At 41.4% G+C, this 15,318-nt stretch overlaps 1 protein-coding gene across 1 annotated transcript in view; it reads left to right on the top strand.

Moving 5' to 3' along the window:
• LOC124796127 (protein scarlet-like) overlaps positions 1-15,318 on the top strand; it is a 98,239-nt gene that overhangs the window by 38,196 nt on the left and 44,725 nt on the right. Inside the window, exon 8 of the mRNA XM_047260218.1 lies at positions 28-59. Within this exon, the coding sequence (XP_047116174.1) occupies positions 28-59 (32 nt within the window). The remainder of the gene's footprint in view (positions 1-27; positions 60-15,318) is intronic.

Raw genomic sequence — 15,318 nt, 5'->3', positions numbered from 1 at the left:
TTAATTTTTTACCAATTTTATTTTCAGCTTCCCATGGAACTTAGTAATTATACAAAAATGTAAGTATAAAGCGTGCATTCTAACTCTTTCTTTCAAGACTAAATCAGTTACAATACAGAACTGTGTTAAATTACCTGAGACATAATGACTGAAATTATTTTGAAGGTTTTGGTACTAACTTTTGATGATATCTAAGCAGTAATGAAACAAATTGTTGCAAGTGAATAATTTGTTCTGAACTGAGACTTAATCAGAATCACCTGCCTTTTACAAGCAGTATGTTCCCTATAGCACTATCTGAGCACACCTAATAGTTCAGGATGTTACTCGTTTTTCTACATTCCTTCAAAGTTCCACAATCACTTTCTCGCTGTACTGATGAACTAGCACAATTTGGAGAAAGAAAACAGAAAGTTCAGCTTAAACACAGTCTAAGGAATCTCACTGATATCATATGTCCACTAGGTCATTTACGAGGGTCACTCCAAAAGAAATGCACACTATTTTTTTACAAATCCATCTTTTATTCTACATGTTTGAAGGTTTTACAGTGTGCAGATACATCCTTTAGGAACAATATTTCATTTCTCCACATAATTTCCATCCCTCTCAACTGCCTTATGCCATCTTGGAACCAGCACCTGTATACCTGCACAGTAAAATTCTGGACCAACCTGCTAGAGCCACTGTTTGGCAGCATGCACAAGGGAGTCATCATCTTCAAACCTTGATCCACAAAGAGAGTCTTTCAGTTTCCCAAAGACATGATAGTCACATGGAGTCACATCAGGACTGTAAGGCAGGTGTTTCAGTGTTGTCCATCTGAGTTTTGTGATCATTTCCGTGGTTTCTTTACTGACATGTGGCCGAGCGTTGTCATGCAACAGCAAAGCATCCTGCTTTTGCCGATGTGGTTGAACACGAATCAGTCAAGCTTGAAGTTTCTTCAATGTCATCACATATGCAACAGAATTTATGGTGGTTCCACTTGCCATGATGTTTACAAGCAAGAGGCCTGCCACTGTGAGGACAATCCTCAATATTGCTGTGCCCGCTTTCATCACGTAACCTGCTTGCTCACCAACTAACTGTACTGCAATCGACAGCAGCATCTCCATATACCTTTTTCAACCTCTTGTGGATGTTTCCCACTGTCTTATTTTCACAGCACATGAATTCTATGACAGCATGTTGCTTATGACGAATGTCAAGTGTAGCAGCCATCTTGAAGACATGCTGTGATGGTGCCACTCACGGGAACAGGTTGAACTAAATTTGAAAACAAGTGGGAAGGATGTATCTACACACTGTAAAACTTCCACACACGCAGAAAGAAAACTGTATTTTCACAAAAATAGTGTGCATTTCTTTTGGAGTGACCCTCATATATATAAATACTATGAATAATAAATGCTGTATCACACATCCCTGAGGCACAAGTAGTGGTACTTTCACTTCAGTCCTAATAGATGTCTAATCTGTTAGTAGTTTATGTGTGGAATTGTGCTGAAGCCTTTCTAGAAGTTAAGGGACGTGATAACAACTTATTCATTGGTTTCTACAGCCTTCTGGACTGGGTGGAATGACAAATGAATGAAGTCAGCTGTAGGTCACATAGCCAGTACTTGTACTATCTATCACAGATGCCACACTTTCTTAATAGAATCACTGATTTCCTTCGTTACTTTATTCTAGTTGATCAGTTAGATCAAGCTGGGCTCATTGCACGGTCACCTCAGTCACTGAGCCCTCTTTTTACTTTTGGAGATTTATTGAAGCTACTTTTTGTACCAACTTAATTAACTACATATGCTGAGAGCATAACAAGATTTTGTGGATTATCTAAAGAAGTTACACCTGACATGCTGCAGCAAGCCTTGAAAGAAATTGAACTGATTTAGGATATCTGCTGAATTTCCACTTTAAGTCACATCAAAATCTTATGGAACTATACATTATGAAACTGATGTATTTTCTGTTTCTAGTATTTATTTTATGGGTATAGAGCCGTGGTGAAAGGCATAATCTCTGCCTGAGGTTACATTTTTAATGCGGGAGAAATCAGAAACTTTAATGTCTCAGAGAGTTGTTACAGTCTCAAACAAGCTCAGCAAAATGAACAGTTTGGCTTGCTGAACTTGTCTGACACTGTAACAGCTCTATGAGTTATTAAAGCTTTTTATGATGTCTCCAGCATTGGAAGACAAAGCTTCAGGCAGATGGCTTTGCCTTCGACCATGGTCTTATGCCCATAAGACGAATATCAGCAATAATGCAAAGACTGGGTGTAAAAGCCTACATTCTGTTATTGATGTACTTCACTGAAACTTGCCACCATATCTGTCTTTGTTGGTTTTCATAGTAAATTTATATACAAAGTCAAAGTTTTGAGATTCTTATTGAAGAAGTCTGTACAACTCTTGATCATTGTAATCCTTCCTATGATCAAGGTAACTGTTTGACAAATAACATTTATTTGAATTATTCATCAAAAGAAAAACTTTTGAGTGAGCTAGCTTCACAAATTGAAGGGGAGTCAGAAAGCTGATTTAGTAATATAATTTGTGTGATGTGTGGAATATTAACTGGCAATAATGTTGTATGAGTATTAGTCTGAAGAAACTCTCAGATTCAGAGCAAGAGTTAGAAATGGAGGCAGGGAAAACATGATGAATAGTTATAGAGACATCACTACCTCATAGGACCACCTATATCACTAGTACACCACTATCATTCCCAGAGTAGTTACCTGAGCTCTAGCTATAATTGGGGTGTTTAAAGTATGGTCATGATAGCATTGATTTCATCAATACAATTTAAACTCACTGAATCTCCTTACCGAGTGAAGTGGTGCAATGATTAGCACACTGGACTTGCATTCAGGAGGATGAAGGTTCAAACCCGCATCCGGGTATCCTGATTTAGATTTTCTGTGATTTCCCTAAATCACTTCACGTGAGTTCCAGGATGGTTCATTTGAAAAGGGCACAGCCGACTTCCTTTCCCATCCTTCCCTAATCTGATGGGATCAATGACCTCACAGTTTGATCCCCTTCCTCAAACCAACCAGCGAAGTCTCCTCAGCATGCTGAAGCCTTCATATACATGTATCAAACCCCATGGAAGTTTAGTAGCCAATTTTACCAAGTCAAAATGATTCCTAATGCAAACTGACATTGTGTGTTCATAGATTCTCCCGGCAAATGAGATGCTTGAAGGTCTCTCGGGCATGCAGCCGGGTTGACTGGTCATTATTGAATGAATTTTTGACAGCGTAACATGCCATCATCATCAGGTTACTCCTGTTGACTGACATCCTAGGCCGGCGGGTGGTGTGGTATATATACCTGTCGCCTCTCCCCTCCACTGACTCTGCCTCTGGACCGAGGGATGTGCAGGCCGCAGTGGTGGGGGTAGCTTGCACTGACGAGATGACTGATGGGCGTCAGTACGCATGCCGCCTTCGGCGGGTGTGGTGCCCCTTTTCCGTTGCTCCTGCAGAACTTTTATTGCTGGATTCCACGCTTGGCTGAGTTGAAATCCGTTGTCCTTGTTAATAAGGTTCTCGCGCAGACAGATTTCAATTGCTTCCTTGTATACACAGTCTCAAAAGTGGGATGTGTTGTGTAGGACTTCTGTGTTCTCATATTCCATACAATGATTTGTCTCAAAGCAATGTTCTGCGATGGCAGATTTTGTAGGCTGTTGGAGATTGGTGTGCCGTTTGTGTTAAGTACACCTTTCCTTGATGGTGTGAATGGTTTGCCCCACATATGCTTTCCCACACTTGCACGGTATGAAATAAACTCCAGATTTCCGGAATCCTAAATCATCCTTCACTGTCCCTACAAGGGACTTTGGCAGCGGGTGGTAGACGCATTTGATGTTATGACGTCCTAGAATCCTGCCTATTTTTCCAGATACGTTGCCCGCATATGGTATGTAGGCTGTCGCTTTTGGTGGATCATCATCAGGTGTCGGCTGTGGTGTGGTCTTCTGCTTGAAGGCACGTCGAATTTGGCGGTCACTATAGCCGTTCTTCTGGAACACATCCTTGAGGTGATCTAGTTCCAGTTATAAGCTTTCTTCGTCGGAGATCACACGGGCTCTGTGAACCAACGTATTTAGTACTCCTTCTCTTTGTGACGGGTGATGACAGCTGGAGATGTTATGCCGTCGAAAATTCGTTCAATAACGACCAGTCAACCTGGCTGCATGCCCGAGAGACCTTCAAGCAAAATGACATTATTTATATTGCAAAATGCTGGAACTTGTGACACTACAAAATGCAGAAAGGCAGTAATATATTTCATTACTTCAATTTTGCTTATCTATGGTATGGACAGTTCTGGCAGAATACAAATATATTGTGAGCAAAGGTGAGCACACACTGAATAGTATATGAAATGAATCATCACCAGACACAAAACAGAATGAAGACTTGCTAGCTTTTGGATAAATTCTTTAAATAACTAGGAAACACATTCCTACATGCGCGCACACACACACACACACACACACACACACACACACACACACACACACACACACCTGTTTGTGCAGCTATGTTGTTCTGGCTGAACACACAATTCCGGGATTGCAGTTCGGGTGGTGGACATTGTTGGTCATAGCCTAGTCTCTCATGTCAAAGTTACAAACCATTTCTACTATAATGATGGAAGCTGAAAAATTAATTAAAATTTGTGCTGTGGCTAGGACTTGATGCCAGATCACCTTGCTTGTTAACCACATATGCTAGCCATTACACCACCACAGCATTACAGCTAACATAGTTGGATGGACTAACCTAGTCCAATGCCCTCCATAAGACAAACTTCGATTCATCACTATTGCTGTAGACATGAATTGAAGTTTGCATTAGGGAGGGCAGTGGACTAGAGTAGTCTGCAGGTATGTTAGCTGTAATGGTGTGGTGGTGCGACGGCTAGCATACCTCGCTCCTAAGCAAGGAAACCCAGGTTCAAGTCCTGGGTACAGCACAAGTTTTAGTTCATTTCTCCAACTTCCATCATTATAGTATATAAAGATGAGATATAAATGTCATCAGGAAAATGTAATCACACCAGATCCATAGATACAAACCATTTCCTTCACCACCTCTCCATCACTTCCACCTTATTATCACATGAACCTCACCCATGTGGCACCCTCCTGTGGGCTCTAGAGGACACCTTACTAGCCTCCCCAAACCCCAAACCCTTCATCTGTTTTAGACTGAGTGATGATATCTTCATGATCTGGACCCAGGGTCAAGACACCCCGTCCTCCTTCCTCCACAGCCTCAGCATCTTCTCTTACTTCACCTGATCCTCCTCAGCCTAATTTGCCACCTTCCTCAACATTGACCTCCATCATCTCTGATGGCACCATGTATACCACTGTCCATACTGAGCCCACTAACCATCACTAGTATGTGTATTTTGATAGCTGTCATCCTTACACACCAAAAAATTACTACCATTTAGCGTGGCCTCACATGGATGCCATATCTACAGTGCCAAGAGTTCCCTTGCTCTGTATGCCAAAGGACCCACAAAGTCCTTTAAATCTTTGCACCAGCCCCAGGAATCAGCTGTAAAGCAACCCCCTCACCACCAATATCAGTCCAGACTGGAGCAACTGAACCATGTCCTTGACCAGGGCTTCAACGATCATCATCCTGAGAAATGAGGGACATCTTAACTACATTCATTCTTACACCTTCTAAAGTGGTATTCCACAACCACTCATCCTATACAACATCCTGCTCCATCCCTCTGCCACTTCCACTCCCAGTCCCTTGCCATGGTCATCATATCTCTGTCAAAGAGCTCGGTTCAAGATTTGCCCAGTTCACTCAGCCAGCACATTCTACTTTAGTCCTGTCCCAGTCTTATCCTATCCCACCAGGGGCAGGGCCACATTTGAAAGCAGTCATGTCATATATCAGTTCTCCTCCAATTTTTGCACAGAATTTTGTATGGAATGACAACCAATCACCTGTCCACCAGAATAATGGCAATTGCTAAACTGTGGTCAAGAACAGAAATGACCAGTTATTGGCAGAATGTGCTGCTGAGCACAACATGCTCAAGTTCAGTGGCCACATAACAAACTTGTGCCACCCAGATACTTCCCTCTAGCGCCACCTATTCTGAACTACACAGATGGGCATTATCATTGTAACACATCCTTCCATGCCATAATCCTGCAGGCCTCAGTCTCTACTAACCCACTGCACCCACAGCTTCTATCTATTAGTGTTCCCTTCCTGTCCTCTCCCTCCTTCCCAGTCCATGCCTTTGCATTAGTGTCATCACGTACCACATAAACTCACTAATACCAGCACTGTTTTGGGACCAGCAATGGTAGGCTTTCAGTGTCAGAGTGAACCATTAGCGATGGTGCATTTCAGTAGCTGTGGATGGAATTGGTTGATACAATGGTGCCCCAAACCTCTTGATGTGTCAACAGATGTAAGGAGCCACCCATGGTTGTTAGCCACTGTAGCCAATGTCTACACGACATTTGACATATACACTTACCCACACTGTAGAGATCAAGAATATTGTCTGACATGCTGGCCCTAGGGTCCTTCAGACTGTGGGACCAGAAGATGAAGGAGATTTCATGGTTGTTTCCGTTGGAAGAAATACACTGGGCTATGGTCAAGGATGGGAGTGGTCCTGTACATAAGGAACATCGTGAGCACTGCTGTCATCATAGTGGTTCTCATTTCTTTTAACATTTCCTGCTTAAATGCCTGCAACATATGCTCTGCTTCATCATTGGAAGATGGGTGAAATGGCAGACAGGAAAGGTGTGATATGATGCTGGTAATGCAGGATCATTTGAAAGTTATTGCCATGAATTGGGGCCCGTTGTCCAATATGGTAGTTTGGGGAAGCCCTTCACTGGATAGAACTAGAACAAGCACATTAATTGTGCTGTCTGTTGTGCTGGATGCCAAGCTGATCAGTCATTGGTAATTAGAGAACGCAACCATGACTAGTAACCACACAGAGTCCAGAAATGGGATGATTAATTCCAAATGCATATGCTCCCAGGGGCAACTGGGGATAGGCCACAGGGCAAAAGATTTGGTTGATGCAGCCTGATGCCAGGCACAAGTGAGACAGCTGCACACCATGCTTTCGACACCCTTGTTTATACCTGGCCAGTAAGCATGTTGTTGCATTAGGCCTTGACACTTCCCAGTGCCCTCAACAAGTAGTTGTAAGACTTGAGGCTGCAGGGTGGCCAGGATGATGACACAGTGAGTATCTGCCTCATAGGTCATGAGGAGGAAATCACTGATGACTAACAGATGGTGGTAGAGGCCAGCGTAGGCCCAGAGCACTGGATTAATGTTCTTTAAAAAGTACACAGGCCATCCTTGGAGCACATAATGCATGACTCACTGTAAGATCGGGATACAGTGAGTGTCTGCAACAATTTTTGCAGCCATAATGGGAAATCCATCCAAGGTCTACATCCACATCTGCATCTACATACAGGTAGATACTCTGCAAGCCACCATATGGAGCATGGCAGAGGCTAGCCTGCACCACTACTAGTCATTTCCTTTCCTGTTCCACTCACAAATAGACTGAGGGAAAAACAATTCTCTATATGCCTCCATATGAGTCCTAATTTCTCGTATCTTATCTTCATGATCCTTACACGTGATGTATGTTGGTAGCAGCCGAATCATTTGGCAGTCAGCTTCAAATGCTGGTTCTCAAAATTTTCTCAATAGCATTTCTCAAAAGGAACGTTGCCTCCATGGATTCCCATTTGAGTTCTCAAAGCATCTCCATAACACCTATGGGTTGTTCAAACCTACCAACAGAAAATTTAGCAGGCTGCCTCTGAAATGCTTCAATGTCTTCTTTACAGGTCAACCACACTTTCCTAAAATTCTTCCAATGAAGCGAAGTTGACCATTCACCTTCCCTACCACAGTTCTCACATGCTTGTTCCATCTCATATCACTTTGCAACATTACACCCACAGATTTAAATGAGTTGAGTATGTCAAGCAGGGCGCTAGCAGTGCTGTATCCAAACATTACAGGTTTTAGCTTCCTACTCACTTATATTTAGGGCTAGCTACCATTCATCACACCAACTGGAAATTTTGTCTAAGTCACCTCATATCTTCCTACAGTCACTCAACTTTAACACCTTACTTTTGCATGGGCTTCAGCATCTTTGATGCATAGGTAATCAGTTGCTCAGAACCATCAGCATTCCTATGTGCCTTCACTGTCCCACTGCCATATGAAGAGAAATCTGCAGTTATGACCAGTGGACATGATGATGAAAATGGCTTAAGACAGGGTGCTGAGTGCAGTATATGCTTCATCTGTGTGGCAGCATGTTCACAGACAGCCATCCACCTGTACTGAGTGCCTTTCTTCTGCAACTGATTTAGTGGGTGTGTGATATGGGCCATTTGTGAGAGGAGCTCTGCATAATAATTCACCTCTGCTAAAAAAGTCTGCAGCTGCTGTAAGTTTTGGATGTTGGCATAGAAAGTTGATAGTTGTGATTTTGCAACCAGTAGGATGGATATCTTCTTTGTTGAGCAAGTGACCAAGATATTTCTCATGAGAATGGAAGCACTGGTTTTTGTCTAAGCAGAACTTCGGCTCAGCATCATGCAATGTAGTGAATAGGGTACATGGTCCTGATGTGTAGCACCCATGTCATTGAGACAGTTAGTGCAAGTTGGTATGCGTATGGTGAACTGTCCCAGATAGCTCTGGAAGATTATAGCTCTGGAAATTTGATGAAATGGAAGAGATATCAAAAAGCAAATGATTGTACTTGTATAATCTGAAGGGGGTGTTGATAACCATGATGCTTTGTTACTCCTAAACCAACAAGATCTGCAAACATGTGTCAGCAAGGTTAATTGTAGAAGAATGTTCTCCTCCAACAAGCTTTGTGAAGAGGTCTTCTGGGCATAGTACAGGGCAGGTTTCCACTCATGCCTGGGCACTGATTGTTGTATTAAAGCCTCCACATAGCCATAGGGAGCCATTGGGTTTCTTTACCACTACCAGAGGCATGGTCAAAGCACCAGTTTTAACTAGTTGAATCACCTGAAACTTGTTTAGCTGGTCGGGTTCCTGCTTAACTACTGTCCATAAGAAAACTGGAATGGACTGTATTCAGCAGAAATGAGTCACTGTTTATGGATGCAAGGATATATGAGCCTCAAATTCAGAAATGCACTCCAAGCCAGGTTTCAAAACAGTGGCAAAAGTGGCACAAGATCATAGAGTTCCTGAAAGGGAACCACATCAGACACAACCTAAGCAGTGATGCGGAAGCCAAACAATGAGAAGATATCTAGACCAAAAATATTTCAAGCTGAGTGACTACCAATAAGAAACAGCATTATCAACCATGTGACCTTGTAGGCTGTAGTCATTGTGAACTGACCCTGGAGGTGAACTGAACTGTCACCACATGCTACCAATGTGCATGATGGTGGTGGTAATTCCGAGGAACCCAGATGAGCAATTGTTAAAATGTAAAGTTACCAAGAAAATGGTAGTTCCTGTTTCCAGCTGGAAACAGTTGTCTGTTTCATAACTGTGGATTCTATAAACAACTTGTTAATAAAAGAGTCACCAGGGGAACTACTGCCTTAAAGTTCATGCACTATCTCCCGATGTGAGGAGCTGGATCTAATTGCCCAGACAGTGAACTGAGTAATGTGGAAAACCTGCATGTGTTTGTGTTGTGAAGCAGTCTGAGGATGATGGAAGACCCAGATGTCCACACTGACAGGGAATGACTGGCTCTTCAGAAGCCATCAACACATCTGAAATTGACAGATCATGACACCGCACTCTGGGAAGTGGTTTATGAGTATTTCACACTCCTGGGCATGATGTGGCATCTGAACTCCTGCTAACTGTGGTCAAGCCATAAAGTGCTCATTAGCCACTTGTGCAATTTGAAAAGATTGCATGACTGTCACAATAACTTCCAGTGGTGGGTTTTCTACCTTAAAGATTAACATGCATGCTTCCAGGTTGTGCGCCAACTGGATCACTTGGTCTCAGATTAAAAGGTCTGCATATGAAGATTTTCATACTGGGTTTGTACAAGTGAAATCACAATGATGACTCATCACTCATAAATCAGTCACTCAAGAGCAATATGACTGATCAGGTTGCTTCTGATATTGATGAAATCCGAGCTGCAATGTGATTACATATAACTGCTGCCAATAATTATTCAAAAGTAACATTGATGTCTCCATGAACGTAAAGATGACTGGATTTTAGATAGGTGCAAATTTCTTTAGTAAGAGTGACCATTGGAAGAATGATAAGTGGAGAGCATCATCATTGCCCTGAATGACATTGAAATGCTACTTCAGCCACTGTCAATACATGTCCCAGTCCTCTTTGGTACTGTTAAAAGGAGGAAATGCAGCCTGGGAACTTGCAGATACGAGTCAATGTGAATAGGCTTCCTATAAATGACATGTCTCAATGTATTCCAAAGCAAAGTCCAGTGCATGCCATACCTAAGGTCCACCTATGACAAACAGAGTCCACAGTGTAAACACCTTAGTCAAACCCTTAGCACACTCACCATACACTCCACAAATTTCATCACAACTGACTCACACTGGCCCTGGACCAGCTTATATACCAGGTTATGGCATGGTCTTATCAAAGGGCACTCCTAATGTTAAGCTCCCTCTGGGTAAGTGTTGCCACAGCAGTCAACGGTAATGTTGCAGCAGCTACGCAGTTTCCATAGTGATGTTGGATGGCATCACTACATCTCCTCCTCACCAAAAAATGACCCCTGAGTGATAAGATGCAGATGGTGGGTGGTCAGAAGGGGCCAGCAGTGGGAAAGGAGATGAGTCAATGTCCATGGGCATCACTGTGGAAGGCCGAAGCAGGATGAGGCTTGATGGAAGATGTACAGAGATTGTACAAAAATATGAAAATATAGCAAGAAATGCATGCTTGAACATAAATGCAGATGTTAGCCAAGCCTATGGGTTGTGCTTTAGTAAGTGACCAAGAACAGCACCTATTCAATGTTCTCAATGTCTTGCTAGTATCAGTCCTGGTCAGAACAGTGTTCTGTGTAATTGTAAGTGTGTTACAGTACAGCTAATTGAATTTGAATGTGAACAAATTGTTGGTGCTCATATGGTTAGTTCTTTCATAATGAAAGTAACTGAATTGTGTAGTGTTTCAATATGCTCCATATCAAAGATTTATACCACATACAACATGTTCACTGTCACAACACAGAAAAAATGTGTGTTGCATGATTGTGACAGACAGTAATCAAAGAGGATTGTGAGAAAAACTTAGCTGACGACAGCTACAAAAATCACTGCAGAAGTGAATGTTGCACTCGCAAACCTGGTCAGTGCCAAAAAAACATGAAGGGAGCTCCAGAAGAAGGAAATTTTAGGGTGAGCTGGAATTCCAAAACCACTCATCCATGATGCAGATGCACATAACAGGAAAATGTAGTGCTGAAGCCAGAAAACATGAGATATTTAGAAATGGAAGAAAGTTATTTGGTCAGATGAGCCTTCTCTCCACACTGTTTCCAACTTCTGACAAAGTTTGTGTTTCAGTGATGATGTAGGCAGCTGTATCAAGGTATTCCATGGGCTCCATGGGTACTCGGCAGTGTCACTTTACTGCCAAAGATTGTGTGATCATTTGGCTGATCAGGTCCATCCCATGGTACAATGTTTGTTTCTTTGTGGCGAGGCTGTGTTCCTTGGTGATAGGGTCCCTGATCACACAGCTTGCATTGTACAGGACTGATTTATTGAGAACAAGGAGGAATTATTGCATCTCCCTTGGGCACCACACTCACCAGATCTCAATATTATTGAGCCTTTGTGGTCAGCATCAGGACTTTTATTTATCCATTCCAAGATGACAGGGAGCTATTTTGAACACCAACAGTTTTCCTACAGCATGTTAATCATGGTAATTTGTTGGGTTTTTTGTTTTTCCATGTTTCTGTCCACTCACTGTAAAATGCTGGTATACAGCAGAGCTGATGAGTTTCTAAAGGTAACTGTTTATAATGTTCAAGACCGTATGGCACATTCAATGCAAAGTATGCTTGTGGCATTGCTTCTAAGAGATTTGAAAATATGCTTCTGCAAGGTCACAACATAAATTTGTAAAGACTTTATCTGGGGTTGGTAGGGGTGTAAGTTTACACTTCAGTTTGTGCACTTATCTTTACTTTAAAATCAACACTAAGTCTCAGGGTGTCATTGGGTTTGCTTACTGTTACCAGGGGAGAGGCCCATTGACAATGGGGAGTATGTGTTAAAATGTTTTCATGAGTGAGTCCGTCCTGCTGTGTGTGTGTGTGTGGGGGGGGGGGGGGGGGAGGGGGGTTTGGGGAGGGGGGGGGGGGCTTCAGAGCCAAGTGATATATTCCATCCCAACAGAAATATCACATGACAATTTATCAGACTCTCACTTACAGAGCTTTATTGTAAACAAAATATATGTCACACAGGTACTTCCACTGGCTCTATCATAGTGTAATCAGTAACTTCCAAAGAGAGAAACTTGAGTCTTGTTGAAGAGTGTGATCAACAACAAAAACAACTCCAGAGTTCCATGCTGTTTAAGTTCATAATTTTGACCACATTAAAGTCTGAAGCATAACATAAAGTTTCCCAATTATTTGATAAAGTTAAATTCTGAAACAGAAATCAGATATTAAAAGTGTGAAGTCTTAGTGAGATGTTAAAGTATAAAAGTTGTAACAGGATCACAGCACCTGGAATTTCTGGCTTCATAGTCCCGATAAGAGAAGCAGGGAAATTGTCTAAGTTCAGCCAAATACTACCAGCACTAGGTCTGACACTGTCAAAGTGGTGAAGCAGTAAAGAAGCAGTGTGCCAACACTTCCTGGCATGGGATCATTATGTTGAAAAAGTCTAGTCCCTCAGTGATGTGCAGAGTGGATAGGCATCCACCTTGTAGGGAGTGATGTCCTGGCAAGTCTTTCCAATGTTGCTTGATGCATTGGCACTGTATTCTGGAGCCAGACCATGAGCCTAAATAATTGCCTCACATAGTGATACCTCATGTGTGATTGGTTCCAGTTGATTTCTGTGGAAACAGGAAATAGTTCAGTCTGCTTGCATTGATCTTAGCTGCACACATGTCTTGGTGTGCTGACCTGGCTGCTGGTGTCGTCATCTGTTGCCCTGGCAGTGCAGCTCATTGGTTTGAGCTTCCACATCCTATGGTCTGTCAGCATGCAGGTCTTGGTACTGCTGCCATGATATGTGTTGTATTGGTAGTTGTTTACACCTGCTGTTCATGATACCACAGCACCAAGGGCCCTGGGTGAGCTGTGTAAAACAGGGGGAACTGTCACTTTAAGAGTGTCAGTTTCAAAACTAGTTCTCCTTCCTGATCCAAGTGGGAAGATTTGAGCCTATCTGTCATTAGATTAGATTAGATTTACTTTCATTCCAATTGATTCATAGTGAGGAGGTCCTCCAGGATGTGGAACATGTCAGAAAAACAACAATACATGACAAATATTTACAACTAAAACAAATAAGCTAATGTACCATTCCACAGGTCCCAAGTGGAATGACCACGATTTTTTAATGAACACTATATGAAAGAGTGATTTTACAAATACTAATGCACTGAATTTAAAATAAAAAAGTTTTTTATTTATTTATAAGGTAATAAACATGTAATACAACTACTATAATACTTATTTACAATGAACACATTACACACACACACACAAATTTTCAATGAACACATTACTGCACTGAAATTGTGCAGAAGTTATATTGTACTTATATATACAAATTAGTTGGTTTTACTGAGGAATTCATCAATGGAGTAGAAGGAGTTGGCCACCAATAAATCCTTTAGGCTTCTCTTAAACTGAATTTCATTGGTTGTTAAGCTTTTTATGGCTGCTGGCAAGTTATTGAAAATGTGTTTTCCTGAATAATGCAAACCTTTTTGTACAAGACTAAGTGACTTTAAATCCTTGTGAAGATTATTCTTATTTCTAGTATTGATTCCATGAATTGAGTTGTTGGTTTGAAAAAGTGCTATATTTTTAATGACAAATTTCATTAAGGAATAAATATATTGGGAAGCAGTAGTTAGTATCCCTAGTTCCCTAAACAGGCTTCCGCAGGATGTTCTTGAGTTCACACCACATATAACTCTTACTGCACGTTTTTGTGCCCGGAAAACTTTAGCTTGGCTTGATGAATTACCCCAAAAAATGACATTATGGAATGAAAGTAAGCATAGTATGCCAGCTTTTTCCTTTTTATATCCCCTATGTCTGACAAAATTCGCATTGCAAACAGAGATTTGTTAAGATGCTTCAGCAGTTCTGTGGTGTGCTCCTCCCAGTTGAATTTATTATCAAGCTGTAATCCCAAGAATTTAACACAGTCCACTTCTTCTATCTTCTTGTCATCGTATGTTAGACATATACTCATGGGACACCCCTTACAAGTTCTGAACTGCATGTAGTGTGTTTTTTCAAAGTTTAGTGACAAAGAATTGGCAAGGAACCAGTGATTAATGTCCACAAATATTTTATTGGCTGATCTTTCTAAGACTACACTTGATTTGGTTTTTATTGCAATGTTTGCATCATCGGCAAACAAAACGAACTTGGCATCTGGTAATGTTACTGATGAAAGGTCATTGATATACACAAGAAAAAGTAAGGGCCCCAAAATGGAACCTTGTGGGACCCCACATGTAATTAGTTCCCAGTTGGATGATGCCTGATAGCTTGATACATGTCTCTTTCCTAATAACACCCTTTGTTTCCTGCCAGAGATATAAGATTTGAACCATTCTGCAGCATTTCCTGTTACACTATAATATTCTAATTTACTTAAAAGGAAATTGTGATTTACACAGTCAAATGCCTTTGACAGATCACAAAATATACCAGTTGCCTGCAATTTTTTGTCTAATGAATTAAGCACATTTTCACTGTAAGTGTAGATAGCCTTCTCAATATCAGAACCTTTTAGAAATCCAAACTGTGACTTTGACAGTATGTTATTTGAGATAACATGGTTATAAAGCCGACTGTACATTAGTTTTTCGAAAATTTTTGAGAATGCTGGCAACAGTGAAATTGGACGGAAATTTGATGCTATTTCTTTATCTCCCTTCTTAAACAGTGGCTTAACTTCAGCATATTTCAGCCGTTCAGGAAATATTCCACTGATAAAAAACTGGTTACACAGATAGCTTAATATGTTACTTAGCTCAGA

The sequence above is a fragment of the Schistocerca piceifrons genome, chromosome 4 (genome assembly GCF_021461385.2).
Source record: "Schistocerca piceifrons isolate TAMUIC-IGC-003096 chromosome 4, iqSchPice1.1, whole genome shotgun sequence".
NCBI classification, from domain to species: domain Eukaryota; kingdom Metazoa; phylum Arthropoda; class Insecta; order Orthoptera; family Acrididae; genus Schistocerca; species Schistocerca piceifrons.
Note: the sequence above shows the minus strand (reverse complement) of the source record. Positions and strands in the feature narration are given on the sequence as shown.